We start from the raw sequence: 18,372 nt of genomic DNA, 5'->3' as shown, positions 1-18,372 counted from the left end.
AATGTTTCTGGGCCCCCTTCCTTGTGAAGCAGTCAAGTTGTAGTTTCTTCTGTACGTCACTCCTACCGACTACAGAAAAACATAAATTACATTTATGTCACGTGAGGTGGAATCAAGGCTTTTACTTAAATGTATTGTGGCGCCCGGGGGGGAATGGCTGCAAGAACACCCAGATCCCTCCAAACTCCACTCACAGTCTGCCTTCTGATCATTCCCTGACCCAGTCCTTTTGTTTTTAAAACGTCCTGGAAGGGGTTAGGTTCCAAGGAGAGATTAAGTAGTCTGGGGATCATTGGAGATGAGAAGGATGGGGAGGGGAGAGAGGAAATCTTGTAGAAACAGGCTTCTTACTCGCTGGATTATGTCTGAGATGTCTAGCTGGACTGCTCGCCAAACAAACTCGAATTTGGAGACATGGCCTCAAGATTTGGGGGAGTAGATTTAAGAGGGAGATGAGAAGGAACTGCTCATCTGCAAGAGAGGAGTGAATTCTCTTGCCCAAGGAAGCAGACGAGACTGCCTCATTGAATGGCCTCTTACAGATAGGTGTTTGCATAGTTGATTAAGGGTTTAAATTTAAATATCTTAAATTTAAACACACAAACATTTAGCACGGTAACAGGCCACTTCCACCCAACTGTCCCATGCTGCCCAATTGACCTACACCCCCGGTACTTTATTTGAACGGTGGGAGGAAACCGGACACCCCAGGAAAACCCACGCAGACACAGGGAGAACGTACAAACTCCACACAGTCAGTGCGGGATTCGAACCCCGGTCCTGATCGCTGGCGCAGTAAAGGCGTTGCGCTAACCGCTACGCCACCCCTTACCCACTGTGCCGCCTGAGTTATGGGGACCGGGCGGGTCAGTGGAACTGAGTGCACGGCCTGATCAGCCCTGACCTTTCTGAGTAGCAGAGCCGGCTCGGCTCCTGCTTCTAGGCTCTTGTGTATCACTGCATCCTGATGCTCCGTGACAATACACTTGAACTGGAACCCAAGGACATGAAGAAAACATTAGGCTGCTACTCTGAACAAGTTTTCTGAGTGTTTGTGAATGTAGTGATCGGGGTGGGTGATAACATCGTCACAGCACTCTCTCTTAAAACTTCAAGAGTAAGACAGAAACTGACTTGTTTTTCCATTCGGTGTCCATCTTGGCTCGATGTTTGCGTGCTGCTCTTTGCTTTTCTTCCAATCTCTTCTTCTCTTCACTGGCTAAATCTGCAAATCAGGAATATTCCCACATGTTATCACGGGAGGTGGCTGAGGGGTACAGGCCGCAGATTCTGCACTCAGGCTTGCAGCTATTACCCGCACGATAGACACTTTCCACTGGAACCAAACTAATAGGGTTAAGCAAGAACGTGTGCAGAGGACGGGGTCGAGTGCAGGACCCAAACGTGCTGGAGAAACTCAGCGGTTTCCGTAAGTAAAGGGTAACCAATGTTTCGGGCCTGAGCCCATCTCCTTTGTCTTGTCCACGTTGAGATTCTGGTTGCTGTTCTCGCCCCATTTTACGAGCCTTCAAACCTCCTCACTGTAAGCCGAGTCATAATTGTTGCCAATGAGGCCAACTACTGTTTTACCATCCATAACTCTGCGTGTGCCAGTGCTCAGAGTGGGGGAGATTGAGGATTTTCTGCCAGCCTGAATAGCTCATGGTCTTTCGATCATGAAGTCTGGGAGCCAGCTGCAGGGAGAGGTGTCAAGTCTCAACGAGGACCAGTTATCCACCAGCCTCTGAGGTATTGTTGTGTTGAATGCCAAGATGAAGTGTCAATGTAAACTGGATTCAAAATTGGCTGAGTGGTGGGCCTCAGGGATCCATGTTGGGACCATTGTTGTTTGTTGTCTATATCAATGATCTGGATGATAAGGTGGTGAATTGGATCAGCAAGTTTGCTGACGACACAGGTGTTGTAGACAGTGAGGAAGATTTTCAAAGCTTGCAAAGGGATCTGGACCGACTGGGAGAATGGGCCAAAAAATGGCAATTGGAGTTTAATGCAGACAAGTGTGAGGTGATGCATTTTTGAAGGACAAACCAAGGTAGGACGTACACAGTAAATAGCCAGGCTCTGAGGAGTGTGGAGGAACAAAGGGATCTGGGGATACAAGTACATTGTTCCTTGAAGGTAGCGTCACAGGTGGACTGGGTTGTAAAGAAAGCTTTTGGCATCTTAGCCTTTATAAATTAAAATATTGAGTACAGGAGTTGGGATGTTATGTAAGATACTGGTGAGGCCAAATTTGGAATATTGTGTGCAGTTCTGGTCGTCAAACTGCAGGAAGGATATCAGTGAGATTGAAAGAGTGCAGAGAAGATTTACTAGGATGTTGCCTGGACTTCAGGAGTTGAGTTACAGGGAAGGATTAAACAGGTTAGGACTTTATTCCTTGGAACGAAGAAGAAAGAGATTCGATAGAGGTTTACAAGATTATGAGCGGTATAGACAGAGTGGATGTGAGTCAGTTCTTTCCACTGAGATTAGGAGAGATAAATATGAGAGGACATGGCTTTAGGGTGAAAGGGAAAGGTTTAGAGGGAACATTAGGGGGAACTTCTTCACTCAGAGAGTGGTAGGAATGTGGAACGATCTGCCATCTGATGTGGTGGGTGGAGACTCGATCTTGAGTTTTAAGAATAAATTGGATAGATACCTGACTGGGAGAGGCCAGGTTTATGGAATGGGAGCAGGTTATTGGGACTAGCCGAGCAATGGTCGGCACAGACTATAAGGGCTGAATGGCCTGTTTTCTGTTCTGTAGCGTTCTATGGAACAGCCTCGTGTATGAAGTATCATTCTCTAGATGAGTCAGGATGGAGTGGATAGTCAAGGCTATTGTATCATCTGTGGATTGGTTTGGATGGTTGGCAAACTGGAATGGCCCCAACATGTGTGATTTGATGTGTTCCATCATCAACTGCTCAACGCACTTCATGATCGGTTGGCCTGTGTTCCCCCATCTGCCCCTCCTATCCTCTTCCCCCCCCACCTTTTTAGTCAGGTACCTGCCTGTTTTTTTTATACCAGACCAGGCCTGTAACAATGGTCACCCTTTACTCCTGCGGGCGCTGCAAGACCTGCTGAGTTTCTCCAGCACGTTTGTGTGCTGCTCCAGTTTCCCAGCCACTGCAGTCTCTCTCCAGTCCATCATGGGTAGAAATGGCCCAGGACCTTTTCCAAAGACCTGTTTTAACTTGCCCCAAATGATCCCGACCTGAAACGCCGACTGACTGTTTCCACCCAGGGACGCTGCCTGGCTGAATCCCTCTGCTTGCTGGAGATTCCAGCCTCAGCAGCTTTTGCCTCTCTTCATTGCCACAATGACAACAACTGCTCCCCGACTCCTGGCCGTACCGATGTCTCCGTTTTCCATTGCTTTAATATCAGGCCGTAGTCGGCAGTCGGTGGGAGCGATGACGTTCTCCATTTCCTTATTCAGTTCATTCAGTGACATGGCAAAATTGGTGAAATTGTACATCTGGAAAACAGTCAAAACATTACAGTTCAGATTCATTAGGCATCACCTCCAACCCTGAGATCCTTTTCCCCGCAGGCCAGGCAGGATTTCTACCTCAAAAAACATGCCATCAAAACAAAAGCAATGGAAAATTACTGAGGTTTACACGGAACCATCGAACTTCTGCAGCTCAGAAACAGGTCCTTTGGCCCATCTAGTCTGTGCAGAACTATTATTCCCCCTGTTCATCTATCCGAGCTTTACCCCCCCCCCCACTCCCAACCAATGTACCTATCCAATCCTCCTTTAAATATCACAATAGAGCCCACATTCAGTACTTCAGCTGGCACCTTGTTCCACACCCCGACCACTCTCTGCGTGAAGAAATTCCCCTCATTTTTAAATTTAAAATAAAAAATTTAAATTTAGACATACCACATGGTAACAGGCCATTTTGGCCCACGACCCCTTGCCGCTTACACGTTTGAAGGGTGGGAGGAAAATGGAGTTCCCAGAGAAAACTCATATGGAAATGGGGAGAACGTACAAACTCTTTACACAGTGAGGGATTCAAACCCCAGTCCCGATCGCTGGAACCGTAAAGATGTTGCGCGAACTCCGACGCCAAACGTGCCATCTACTGTTCCCTTTAAACCTCCCCTTTTACCCTTAACCCATGTCCTCTGGTTTGTATCTCACTCACCCTCAGTGGAAAAACTTGACCTACATTTACTCTGTCTGTCCCCCTCATAATTTTAAATCCCTCGATCAAATCTCCCCTCATTCTTCTACGCTCCAGGGAATAAAGTCCAAATCTGTTTAACCTTTCCCTGCAACTCGGTTCTTCAAGTCTCAGCAACATCTTACTTGCACTCTTTCAATCTTAGTGATATCCTTCCTGTTACGGGGCTAGTGATTGGGGATCGGGGTTGGAATCCCATGCTATCTGTTTGTACGTTCTACACGTGTCTATATGGGTTTCCTCTGGGCGTTCTAGTTTCCTCCCAGTGTTCAAAATGTTCCAGGTGTATAGGCTAATGGGGTGGGGGGTTTTGAAGGTCAATTGGGTGCAAATGGGCGCTACAGGCTTGTGGACTGTAAGGGCCTGTTACCGTGCAGTGTGGCTGTTGAGGTGACCAAAGCCAAGGTGCCAGGTGGAAGAAAGAAACCAGTGATAAGAGCAATGAGGTTTCTGTGGAAAACTGAACAGTGTTACAAAAACAATAACGGGCTAGAGCAGGTGTTCTCAACCTTTCTCTTCCCATTCACTTCCCACTTTAAGTAATCCCTAAGCCATCGGTGCTCTGTGATAAGTAAGGGATTACTTAAGGTGGGATGCAACAGGGGAGATTGTCAGAATCCTTTCCCCAGGTTATAAGCCTCATGCATTCAAGGTGAGAGGTGTGAAATTTAATGTAGATGAGTGGGGAAAGATTTTCCACACACAGAGTAGTGGGTGCCTGGAAAAGATCAGAGAATGTGGAAGCCGGAACAAGAGTGTCGGGATTAAGGCTTCAGACACATAAATTTGCAGCGAGAAGAGAGATTGGGTCATGGCAGGCAGCAGGGTTGAAGTTTGATTTGGGCAAAAATACAGAAATGCTGCAGGAACTCAGCAGGCCTTGTAGCGTCCATGGGAGGTACAGGTGTATAACTAACGTTTTGGGCCTGTCGAGGTATGGAGAAAGGAGGCAGTGTCTGAAAGTGGCGTCACAGGTGGATAGGGTTGTAAAGAGAATCTTTGGCAAATTGACCTTTATAAATCAAAATATTGAGTACAGGAGCTGGGATGTTGTGTTGAAGTTGGTGAAGCCAAATTTGGAGGATTGTGTGCAGTTTTGGTCACCTAACTACAGGAAAGATATCAATAAGATAGAAAGAGGGCAGAGAAGATTTACCAGGATGTTGCCTGGACTTCAGGAACTGAGTTACAGGGAAAGGTTACACAGGTTAGGACTTTATTCCCTGGAGTGTAGAAGAATGAGGGGAGATTTGATCGAGGTATTTAAAATTATGAGGGGGACAGACAGAGTAAATGTAGGTCGGCTTTTTCCACTGAGGGTGAGTGAGATACAAACCAGAGGACATGAGTTAAGGGTGAAAGGGGAAAAGTTTAGGGGGAACATGAGGGGGAACTTTTTCACACAGAGAGTGGTGGGGGTGTGGAACAAGCTGCCAGCTGAAGTGGTGAATTTTAACTTTTAAGAAGAATTTGGACAGATACATGGACGTGAGGGTATGGACAGCTATGGACTAGTGCAGGTCAATGGGATGAGGCAGTATAATAATTTGGCACAGACTTGAAGGGCCAAAGGGCCTGTTTTCTGTGCTGTAATGTTCTATGGTTCTAAAAGGTGATAATTGTATATGTGGGAGAGGCAGGATAAAGGAAAGGTGAGAATTGATGGGTGGGGGGGGGGGGTTGGCCCAGTGAATGGAGTATAGGGGAAAGAAGACTGAGGGAAAAGGGAGGGAGATAGAGCTACAGGAGGGGAGGTGTGTGTGTGTGTGTGTGTGTGTGTGTGTGTGTGTGTGTGTGGGGGGGGGGGTGGGGGGGGTTGTTGATTTGGGCATCATGTTCAGTGCGGACATGGTGGGCATGAGGGCCTGTCCTGCTGCTGTTCCACAGGAAATAATCAGGAAGCATCACGTCCGAGGAAGTAACCTACGAACCTGCTCAGAGTTCGGAGGTCTTGGTGCTATTCTCCAGAGCAGCTGGCTTCCCGGAATAACCTGGACGCTCTCCGAGGAGTCTGGCATGTCGTCTGGTTCCGATTTCTCCGAAGCTACTGACTAGGGTAGTCACACAGAGGCACATGGTGAATCATGAGAAAATGTGAATGATAATTAACAAAAAGCAGAAATATTTTACAACCCGGTGGAAATGCTCATTTCGATTCACTGATGGGATGGATCTGGTGTCCACAGGACCAACAATGAATGGCCATTCATGAGGATAGGAAACCATCCTGTCCATTGAGTCTGCTCCACCAATGAGATCGCAGCTGATCTGACTGTTGGCTCAACCCCATTTATCTGTCTGTTCTCCATAACCCTAAGCACCCCTACTTTGCAAAAATCCACATCTTAAATCCTTTCGATGAAGCAGCCTCGATGGTTTCCATGGGCAGAGAATTCCACTGATTCTTTCCTCTTTGGGATAAGCAGTTCCTTCCCAAATCTACTCCCCCAAATCTTGAGACTTTGACTTCTTGTTCTAGCCTCACCAGCCAGTGGAAACAACCTCCATCCTTCGAGCTGATCCAGTCCTTTCGTCATTGCAGATAAGAGCACTCCTCATCCTTCTAAATTCCAATGAGTTCAGTCCCAGACAACTCAACCTCTCCTTGTAGGCCATGCCCCTCATCTCTGGAACCAACCCTGTGAGCCTCCTCTGCACCCCCTCCAAAGCCAGTACATCCTTCCTCAAGTCAGGAGACGAGAACTGTATGCAGTCCTCCAGGTGGGACCTCACCAGTACCTTGTACGGTTGCAGCTTGCAGTTACTTACAGATGTATGGGCTAGGAGGATCCAAGAAGCTGCAGGGGTGATTTGGACAGATTGGATCAGCGGGCAAATACATGGCTGATGCTTAAAAAGGGCTCAAAGATTATTGTGGCTAGATAATAAATGTATTATTTGGGATGTGTTAAAAACCTATATGGGGTCAAATAATAAGGTACTTGGCTAAAATCAAAAATGTATAAAAGAGATAAATCAAATAGAACTGGATATAGGTAAATTAGAAAAAGATTTACAAAATCATTCTGAAGAAAAGAAAAAGTAATTAATTAATTAAAAAATAATATTACACTATTCAGACACATAGAACAGAAACTTTAATTCAAAGAACTGAACAGAGATAATGTGAAATAGGAGAAAGAGCTCATAAAGTTTTAGCATGGCAATTGAAAGCAGAACAGACATCTAGAGTAATTAATGCAGTTAAAAAATCCTCGGGGACTATTACATACAAACCACAAGAAATAAATGATGTATTTAGGAAATTTTATTCTGAATTATCTCATTCAGAATCAATACATGATGAAAGTAAGATTGACAAGTTTTTATCTCAAATTACCTAGTCTGAATGATGGGGAATGGAAAGATTTGAATGTCGTATTTACGGTAAGGGAAATTAGTGAGGTAATGAGTTCAATGCAAAGTAACAAATCCCCAGGAGAAGATGGATTTCTGGTAGAATTTTATAAGAAATTTAAAGATCTTTTAATAGCTCCATTTATGGAAGTATTAAATTATGCTGTTAAGGTGCATTCTCTGCTGGAATCCTTTTTAATCACAATTATTACAGTAATTCTGAAAAGAGATAGAGATCCAATGAAACCAGCCTCTTATAGACCAGTTTCATCATTAAATGTTGATTATAAAACATTAACAAATAGATTGACAAAACAATTACCGAAATTAATACAAATGGATCAAACTGGATTTGCTAAGGGTCGGAAATCTGCGGATAATGTAGAGAGGCTTCTTACTTTGATACATGTAGTTCAAAAAAAATAGGAGAGACCTGAATGTGGCAGTGACTTTGGATGCTGAAAAGCCATTTGACAGATTAGAATGGGATTTCCTCTTCAAAGTTTTAGAGAAATGTAAATTGGGTTCAATGTTTATAGAATGGTTTAAAATGCTCTATAAAATACCTATTGCAAACGTAGTGACAAATGGACACAGATTTTAACATTTTTAAAATTAACGAGATCAAGTAGACAAGGTTGCCCATTGTCACAGCTTTATTTGTTTTAGTAATAGAACCATTAGCTGAATTTATAAGACGAGATTCAAAGATTGTGGGTATTAAGGTGAAGCAAGAGGAATATAAAATAAATTTATTTGCAGATGATGTTTTGATTTATTTAACAGATCCTTTAAATTAGAATAAAAGAATATGGAGACAGTTAATGGAGTTTATGAGAAATATAAGGAAGCAATTGATCTAGATGTGTACAATCAGATTTGACAAAATTATTTAAATTAAATTATTTATCTTTATTCAAGAAAATTAAAGAGGATTTTGAAAAATGGAATGTGTTACCTATTACTTTGATGGGTAGAGTAAATTGTGTTAAGATGAATGCTTTTCCTTGAATACAAACTTCATTCCAATTATTTCCAATTTCAATTCCTCAAACTTTGTTTTAAGGACTTAACTGTTTGTGTTAGAAATTTTTTATGGAACTGGAAAATGGCTGGGGTATCTTCGTAGAAATTGGTGTGGAAATATGATTTAGGTGGTTTACAGCTGCCTAATTTTATGAATTATTATAAAGCAGCACAGATGAGATTTATTAATGTAATGTATGAGTTAAATAATGTTCCAGCGTGGGTGAATAGGAACATGGTAAAATTGGAGAAACAGATCCAAAACATTTTATTTATAAATAGAATGCAAAATTGTTAATAGCAAATAGAGAAACACCCATGCTGAAACATTTAATTGAACTTTGGAGTAAAATTGATAAAGAGATTGGGGGAAGAGATTTAATGTCTGGAAGAACACCTTTATTTCAAAATAGACATTTCATTTTCTATATGGAAAATAATTTTATTTATATTTGGCAGAATTGTGAAATTAAGAAAATTGAAGATTGTTTCGAAGCTGGGAATTTATTATTTTTAGTAGAATGAAGGAAAAGTTTAAAATATTGGAAAATACAAAATTTTGTTATCAAATTAATAGATTTTTCTGTGAAATTTTTGGCCAAAATTTAGGATTACCAGCGGAGACTGAAGTCAAGTTATTATTAAGTAATAGGGATGTAAAGAAATTCATTTCAGAGATGTAGAAATTATTACAAAAGGAGGCTCGAAAAGAGGGAGTTCATAAATCAAGACATAAATGAGAGGTAGATTTAAATAAGCAAATAGATGAATGTGGATGGATTCAGATATGTAGAATATGAAAAGTCAATAAAAGTGAGATATCAGTTAGTTCAATATAATTTTATTCATCAGTTTTATTAACACCACAAAAGTCACATAATATGAATTATATTTATTCAGATTTATATTTTAGATGTGGACAAGAAGTTGATACTTTTTTGCATTCGACTTGGCCATGTTCCACAATTAATTTTTGGCTTGAAATGGGTCATTTATTAGAACGACTAACTGGAGTTAGATTCCCACAGGATCCAATGTTATTTTTACTGGGAGATGTTAGAGGGATTAAACCTTAATTAAAACTGAATATGTATCAAGTAAAATTTGTTCAAATTGCTTTGGCAATAGCTAGAAAATGTATGGCTATAACTTGGAAGTCAGATACTGATTTGGGAATGGAGAGATAGCAGAAGTTTGGAGTTGGATTCAACGAGAAAATTACTTGAGATAAATATCATACATTTTGTGAAATATGGAGCCTATATTTACAAACTGTTGGTATTAACATTTAAATGAATCTTGAACATTCCCTTTCTCTTATAGGTCTCTATAAATATTTCTATGTTTAAAAGTATCAGAAAGTGAGGCTCCTGTTGTGGTTTTCATGTCCCTCTTCTTTTTCCTTCTCTTTTATTTTAGTTTGGAGGGGGGTGGGGATTTATAAGAGGGTTTTCTTTCTTTTGTATTTCTTTATTCTCTTTTTGCTTTTTTATAAAATACCACACAAGTACCACAGAAGCTGGAATCTCTAATGAAAAAAGACTCAATGGGTCAGGCAGCATTCGTGGAGAGAGATGGTCAGAGACTAAAGTAGGAAGGGGTGACATTAAGTACATGAAGGGGAGGAGGAATAATGCGGGGGGAATAAGAGGTGAACAGGAGTTGGAGAGAGGGAGGGAGAGTTAGAGAGACCACTGGGGTAGAAGTAAGGAGGATCGAAAGTAGATGAAAATGGTGGAAGCGCATTGGGGAGGGAGGTTACCTAAATTTAGAAAGATCAAAGTGCGTGACTGAGCACTAATTGATTTAAATTAGTTCACCACTTACTGATTTGCTTGTTTTCTTCTCTTCTGAGTTCTTCTTATCATTCTTTCTGTAGGTGTCGAACATTGTGGGATCAATAGCCCACAGACACTCCGTCCATTTGCCATAGATCGCGCAGAGCTTCCTCTTACTGCAAAAGAGCAGGAAGTAAGGGTTCATCGACCAGCCCTTCATCTCAGCAAAGGGCAGGATCGGTCAGGATGAGGAGCAAGACCCCCGGTGAAACAACAGGTGAAAGGGGGTGTCGGTTCAAGGTGCGGGGAAGGAGTATTAGAGGGGAAGGATGTTTCTTTCAAATTATATATGTGTTCCTTTATATTTTAAAACATTTTTTACATTTTAATTTTTAAAAATTTAGACACACAGCACGGTCACAGGCCCTTTGGGCCCACGAGTCTGTACTGCCCAATTTACACCCAATTGAACTACAACCCCTGGCACGTTTTGAAGGGAGGGAGGAAACAGGAGCTTCCGGAGGGAGATGGGGAGAATGTACAGACAGCGTGGGATTTGAACCCTGATCACTGGTGGTGTCACAGCGAAGAGCTAACGGCTGACTATACTGTCCATTGATAATGTGTGGGACGTGCGAACAGAGGTAATATCAGATACGATTATCACCATCTGAAGGTTGTCATAACTGAAGGGTGGTGGTGGGAATGAGCACCCACTGCCGCCCAAATGCTCTTCATGCGTGCGGCTCTAACAGCCTCTGACAACCCAGTCCAACTCCTGACCTTCATGTGTGGCCTAGTTCTTATGCCTGGCGAAGCTGTTCTCACGGTGAGGAGAAGGGACAAAGGAGGGCCACTGGTGCCTCGAAACCAGTTGCTCCTGGCAGATGGGGCTCGTTAACCACGGATGGAAATCATCTAGGAGAGGGGAAAACTCCGATTTCAAACCTCCGCTGCCTTGTGGCTGGACTCACACACGGGAAAGGCTTTGGGAGTAAACCCCAAAGGAAAATCCGGAGTCAGAGTCCCACAGGTGACTGATTGCTGTACCCAGCACTGGCTCAGCAACTCCTGCGATGCTGCTGGCACCAAACTGTACTGGCCTTTGTCGTTCCTTTGGACCTGACATTAGCATTGAGAGAGAGGGGGGTCCTACTGCATTGCAACAGGGGGATCTCCATATCAACTCTGCCCTGGCTTGTGCCCTGGAGAGGACACTCCACAGTGACTACCAGAGGTGCAGCAGCCATGGTCGACCACGACCGACAGAGGCCACACACATCATCATCAGGAAGGATCTACAAAGGCATCAGGACGGCCAGGCTGGGAAATAGCTCCTTCCCACAGACTGTGAGACTGATGAACAGTGTCCTGTAACATTGGGTCTCATATAAATGTAACAAATAAATTTTATTCCAGAATAATATTTATTTTATATCTTACTGTATGTGATTACTGTATGTGTGTGTGTGTGTGTGTGTGTGTGTGTGTGTGTGTGTGTGTGTGTGTGTGTGTGTGTGTGTGTGCGCGCGCCGTGGTCCAGAGAAACGCTGTTTTGGCAGGTTGTATATGTACGCATACTTGATTGAAACAGAGAAATCAAGAACATTCTCTGCCTGGTGAAACATGACGAGTGGTGATCTCAGGGCCTCAGAGCCCAAAAGAAGTTTCAATGAGAAATTTCTGTTTGCCCAGGTTGGATAAAAGAGTTGGGATTGCACAGGTGAGAGATTTGACAAGAACCCCTTTAACACTGCCCCCTCATCCTAGTAATTAACGGCCAATATACCGGATAAGGGGCCAGTGTGAATGCTCGGGAATCGGCACGCAGACGTCAAATCGCTGGGGGTGGACAGTCTAGGTAGGGTGTATCACCCCTGGGGCCATCTGATGCCTGTGGGCCGATTAGCCCAGGGTGAAATGGACATGGGCTATCTAGCGACAAGGCAGTTCATGACGTTTTTGAGTGAGTGCAAGAACATGAAGGAAACAAAAGATTAAAAAGGTATAAATTAATACAAATTTAAATTTACCAAATCCTGATTAATGTATTATGATCTTGTATTTAAACAAAATTAATACGTAGAGAGAGAAACGTAAAATTATGAAGGCAAGACTGTGGGAAAGCTGCAGAGATAGAGAGCAATGGCGGACCTGCCCTCCCAGAATTCCGTGTGGCAGAGAAACCCCTCCATGCTTACAGCCCTTTCTCTGCTACACGAATACTGAGAGGGCAGGCCTGCCATTGCACTCTTTCTCTCTGGGACTTTCCCACGGTCTTTATAAATTTATAAAGGTTTATATAGGTCAGCACAACAACAGGGGCTGAAGGGTTGCGGGTGCAGCAGGTGGTGAGGAAGGCAGATGCTATGTTGGCGTTCATAGAGAGAGGATTTGAGTCCAGGAGTACAGAGATCCTGCTACAGCTGTACAGGGCCTTGGTGAGACCACACCTGGAGTACTGCGTGCAGTTTTGGTCGCCTTATCTGAGGAAGGACATCCTTGCCATAGAGGGAGTGCAGAGAAGGCTAACTAGGTTGATACCAGGGATGGAAGGACTTGCATATGAAGAAAGGTTGGATAGACTAGGCTTGTATTCTCTGGAATTTAGAAGATTGAGGGGGGAATATTATATAAACATATAAAATTCTTAAGGGTTTAGACAGACTAGACACAGGTAGGTGGTTTCCAGTGCTGGGAAAAACCAGAACCAGGGGGTCATAGTTTGATAAGGGGGAGCAAAAATTTCTTCTCTCAGAGGGTGGTGGATCTGTGGAATTCTTTGCCACAAGGAAGTTGTTGAGGCCGGTTCCTTGTCAATATTTAAGAGTAGGTTAGATTTAACCCTTGTAGCTAAGGGGATCAAGGGGTATGGGGAGAAGGCAGGAACCGGGTACAGATCAGCCATGATCATATTGAATGGCGGTGTAGGCTTGAAGGGCCAAATGGCCTCCTCCTGCACCTATGTTTCTATGAAGGGTTCATAATGCTATGTTATAATGCTATGTTATAATTAGGCACAATTAATTTTGTTTAAATACAAGATCATTCGGATGTGTCACTCAGACGTCACTGGTGGATAGGTGCCCCTCTCCCTGGGGATGCCTGGTGGTGAGTGTGAAAGGACCCAGAGAAATGGTTAACAGTGGTCCAGTGTGAACGGCAAAAATGGCCAATTTACTGGTTAGCCAGTGTGAAAAGTTGATACCTACATAAAACCTTCTCATTCCACCTCCCCTTCAATTGTCCAGCTCCCCCATTTCCAACAGTCATCAGGCTCTTGAACCTATATTGATCCGGGACTGCTCCGATATGACACAAGGACTGTCCGCACATTTTCTTCTTGCACTGTGAATATTATCTATCATTTGTCTCTATTAACTCTTTTAAATTTAATTTAGCATACACTGTAGTCATTTTCTTCTTGCAGGTACCTGTTCAACTCCAGCAGGAATGTTGGGGCACCTGCACATTGTTCTCGTGTATATGACAGTAAATTCATCATCGTTAATAGTTCGCACTTTTCCGATGTAGACTCTGTCCGCCATTCCTTGGCCATTTTTGGTTGAGATTCCTCACCACCCACCACCCACCTAATAACCTACTTGAACTAGATTTTCCCCACTGGATAACCCTCCCATGTTCTCAGTTTCATGTACCTATCTAACAAAAGATCCCATTGTACCTGCCCCCCCCACCACCGTTGCCAGCAGAGCATTCCTTGCATCCACCGCTCTGTGTGAATTCTGCCATTTCTGTTACCCTGTTTGCTGGGTACATTGTACAAGTGGACTATCGCGAGTGAAGAATTTGAATAATCCCGGCAGAGATTCATCCTACCTTTTGTCCTGAATGTAACCTTCAACTTTGTGTAATTCTTTTCCAAACAGACCACATGGTTTAAAGTTCAGAATGCATTTCTCCCCCGATCTGTGCCGAGACAAAGAAAGAGCATTACTTCACAGAAACAAGCCCTTCGGCCCTTCTATTACTCTGCTGTCCCACTGACCTGCACCCAGTCCGTCCCCAACCCATCCATGTACCTCTCCACATTTTTCTTAAATGTCAAAATTGAGCCCACATTCACCACTTCAGCTGGCAGCTTGTTCCACACCCCCACCATCCTCTGTGTGAAGAAGTTCCCCCTTTAAACTTTTCACCTTTCACCCTTAACCCATGTCCTCTAGTTTTTAAAAATCTTATTTCACCTCAGTGGAAAAGGCTTTTTGCATTTGCTCCATCTACAGAGTGAAACACAGGAACTCAGCAGGTCTCGCAGCGTCCACAGGAGGTAAAGATAGACTAGCGATGATTCGGACCTGAGCCCTTCCTCAAGGTGATGAACAGAAAGGCTCAGGACTGAAACATCGGAGATGTATCTTTACCTCCTATGGATGCTGCGTTCCTCCAGCATTTCTGTCCTTTTACTATTCTATCCCCCTCTTAATTCTCAAATCTCCCCTCATTCTTTCACCCTCCAGGGAATAACATCCTAACCTGTTTAACCTTTCCCCGCAACTCAATAACAAAAAAGATTAATTTATTTCCACCTTCAAACTGAAGATTAATTCTAGGACAGTGAAGTTCTTACTTGTGATTGACGATCTCCACGTTTCCATACTGTTCAATCCAGAGCCGGCCAACGATGATGTTGTGTACGCAGCATGTCGGGTTTGACCAAGTGTAGGCTTCATTGTGCCTGAAAGGAAAGCATGTTTACTTGTGGGAGATGCAATGTACACGCAGCTGGCCCATCAGCTTCTCTGCATCAAGAAACGTGGCCTTTAACCATCTGGGTGGCACAGTTAGTGTAAAGGTTAACACAGCGCTGTTACAGCGCCAGTGACCCGGGTTCGAATCCTGTAAGGAGTTTGTGTGTCCTCCCTGTATCCGTGTGGGTTTCCTCTGGGTGTTCCCTTAAACTTCTCCCTTTTCACCCTTAACCCATGCCCTCTGGTTTGTATCTCACCCAACCTCAGTGGAAAAAGTCTTCTTGCATTTATTCAGTCCATACCCCTAATAATTTTGTTCACAATTCACAAGTTAAAGGAGCAGAAGCAGGCCATTAGGCCCATCAAGTCTGTTCCATGACTCTACACTAAGATAAACTATACTCACACCTAGTTCCAATTACCAGCCTTTTCCCCACATCCCTTGATACCCTTACTAATGAGATACTCATCCATTTCCTGTTTAAATACTCCCAGTGATCTGGCCTCCACTGCTTTGCATGGCACAGATCCACAACCCTCTGACTAAAGAAGTTCTTCCTCCTTTCTGTTTTAATTGGATAACTTCTAATTTTAAGACTATGACCCCTTGTCCTTGATTCACCCACCCAGGTAAACATCTTATCTACATCGACTCTGTCAAAACCTTTCAATATTCAAAATGTCTCTATGAGATTCCCCCCTCACTCTCCTATACACCAACGAATACAACCCAAGAGCTGCCAAACACTCCCCATACACCAGCCCCTGTATTCCGGGAATCATTCTGGTAAATCTCCTCTGCACCCTCTCCAACAACATCACATCCTTTCTAAGATAGGGGGCCCAAAACTGCACACAGTTCTCCAAATGGGGTCTCACCAGTGCCCCATAGAGTCTTGTTAACACCTCTCTACTCTTATACACTATTCCCCTTGAAATGAATGCTAGCATAGCATTCGCCTTCTTCACGACCAATCCCACCTGGGCATTAACTTTTAGATGCCCAGGTCTCTTTGCACCTACGAGGATTGAATTTTCTCCCCATCCAGATAGTTCTCTGCCTGTTTATTTCCACTGTTGCAACTGTACAAGGTACTGGTGAGACCGCACCTGGAGTACTGTGTCCAGTTCTGGTCTCCATATTTGAGGAAGGATTATACTGGCTTTGGGGACGGTCCAGAGGAGGTTTACGAGGTTGATCCCTGGGATGAAGGGGTTGACTTGTGATGAAATATTAAATCGTCTAGGATTGTATTCGCTCGAGTTCAGAAGAATGAGAGGAGATCTTATAGAAACATATAGGATTATGAAGGGTATGGATAGGATAGATGTAGGAAGGTTTTTCGAGCTGGCCGGGGAAACTAAAACGAGAGGACACAGTCTTAAGATTCGGGGGAGTAGATTTAGGACAGAGATGAGGAAAAATAGTTTTTCCCAGAGAGTAGTGAATGTTTGGAATTCTCTATCCAGGGAAGTGGTTGAGGCTGCCTCATTAAACATATTTAAAATTCGGTTAGATAAATTTTTACATGTTAGAGGAATTAGGGGATATGGGGAGGGCAGGTAGGTGGAGTTAGGTCATAAATGAGATCAGCCATGATCGTATTGAATGGCGGAGCAGGCTCGATGGACCATCTTTGGCCTACTCCTGTTCCTACTTCCTATGTTCCTATGTAGAACTGAACTGTACTTCATCAGCCATATATTTGCCCAGTATTCCTATCTGTCTATTATCCCTCTACAATTTTACGGTTTCTTCAACAGTTCCCACTCCACCACCTATCTTGGTGTCATCTGCAAATTTGGCCATAAAACCATTCATTCCACAATCCAAATTGTAAACAGCAGCGGCCCCAAGACCGACCGACCCCTGTGGAACACCATTAGTTACAGGCAGCCATCCTGAATGGGATCCCTTAATTTCAACCCTTGGCTTTCTTCCTATCAGCCAATTTTCTATCCAATCTAACAGCATCCCTGTAATTCCATGGGCCTTTATCTTATTTATCAGCCTAACATGCGGCACCTTATCAAAAGCCTTTTGAAAATCTAAATAGATAACATCCGCAGCTTCCCCTTTGTATCCTACCTGAGATTTCTTCAAAAAACTCTAATAGGTTAGTCAGGCATGATCTACCCTTTAAAAGACCTCTAACAAATCTCCCCTCATTCTTCTACCCTCCAGGGAATAAAGTCCGAACCTGTTTAACCTTTCCTTGCCACTCAGTCCCTGAGATAAAAGCACAGGAATGCTGGAGGTACTCTGTCCATAGGAGGCAAGATTATATTACTGATGTTTTGAGCCTGGGCATTTCTTCAAGGTGTGAGCAAAAGGCAGGCAGGCACCTATATTAAATAGGGAAGATGAGGAGGGGAGGTGTACAAAGAGAAAAGGTGTGATGGGGAAGGGCAACATGAAAATTGATTGGGGAGGGGGTTAGTTTTGGGTTCTGTCAAAGGAGACAGAGGGAAAAGGGGAGAAAGGGAGAGGGGAAGAGAGAGAGAGATGGAGTGTGTGAACTGGAGGGGAGATGGGGACTCACTGCCTCTCCGCATCCCTCCTCTCTTCGAAGGGAGTTCTACGAGAGTCTCTCTCACTGCTCCCCCTGCTGCCCTCAACCTCCACGATCGTGTACTCACTCTCCTCCCCAGCAACATCCAAGTAATTCTCCTCTGCACCCTCTCAATCAATGTTTTTTCTGTTCTAGCATTCAGACTGATCGTCCTCACACCATTTTGTTAGCCTTGGGCCTGAGACTCTCAACAGCCAGCAGCGTCAGTCACTTACTTGTTAAGCTCTAATGTTATAATTCCTTTCGGCTCAGCCTCCACGCTCTTCCCCCAGAATTTCAGTTTGGGATAGATAGATCCATGGAAAACAAAACTCTGCTGGAGTCCCTCAGCGTGGAATGCACTGATTGGAGGGTGGTGACTGACTTGTTCCGATATCAGCTTGAATCCTAGATCCTGCCTGTGGAAACAATAAGCCCGTCAGCTTAACAGCTACTGCGCCAGAGACCCGGCGATGTCTGTAAGGAGTTTCTACGTTTGTAGCGTGAATAAAAGCTCTCACAACTGGAGGGAGAACGCACGGTTTTATTAGCTTTATAACTGAGGGTAGGGTCTTACAGTGGTCTTCAGAGGGGATCGAGGGGAAACCAGCATAGATGGGGGTGGAGCCAGCCCTCAGTATAACACACCACCAGTGAATCTCAGTTCACTGCAACGTTCTCCCCGTGTCTGCAAAAGTTTCCTCCGGGCGGCTCTGGATTTCTCTCACCGTTCAAA

General features: G+C 43.8%; 1 protein-coding gene across 5 annotated transcripts in view; it reads right to left on the bottom strand.

Moving 5' to 3' along the window:
* The window catches only part of LOC138755859 (oxysterol-binding protein-related protein 1-like), a 239,806-nt gene that overhangs the window by 7,110 nt on the left and 214,324 nt on the right, over positions 1 to 18,372 (bottom strand). For all 5 annotated transcript variants that reach the window (XM_069922591.1, XM_069922590.1, XM_069922592.1 and 2 more), the window contains 7 exons: positions 17,873 to 18,055; positions 14,964 to 15,071; positions 14,213 to 14,302; positions 10,422 to 10,548; positions 6,143 to 6,262; positions 3,367 to 3,490; positions 1,135 to 1,225 (listed from right to left, as the gene is read on the bottom strand). In XM_069922591.1, the coding sequence (XP_069778692.1) occupies positions 1,135 to 1,225; positions 3,367 to 3,490; positions 6,143 to 6,262; positions 10,422 to 10,548; positions 14,213 to 14,302; positions 14,964 to 15,071; positions 17,873 to 18,055 (843 nt within the window). The remainder of the gene's footprint in view (positions 1 to 1,134; positions 1,226 to 3,366; positions 3,491 to 6,142; positions 6,263 to 10,421; positions 10,549 to 14,212; positions 14,303 to 14,963; positions 15,072 to 17,872; positions 18,056 to 18,372) is intronic.

The sequence above is a fragment of the Narcine bancroftii genome, chromosome 2 (genome assembly GCF_036971445.1).
Source record: "Narcine bancroftii isolate sNarBan1 chromosome 2, sNarBan1.hap1, whole genome shotgun sequence".
NCBI lineage: Eukaryota > Metazoa > Chordata > Chondrichthyes > Torpediniformes > Narcinidae > Narcine > Narcine bancroftii.
This window is presented reverse-complemented; position numbering and strand designations above follow the sequence as displayed.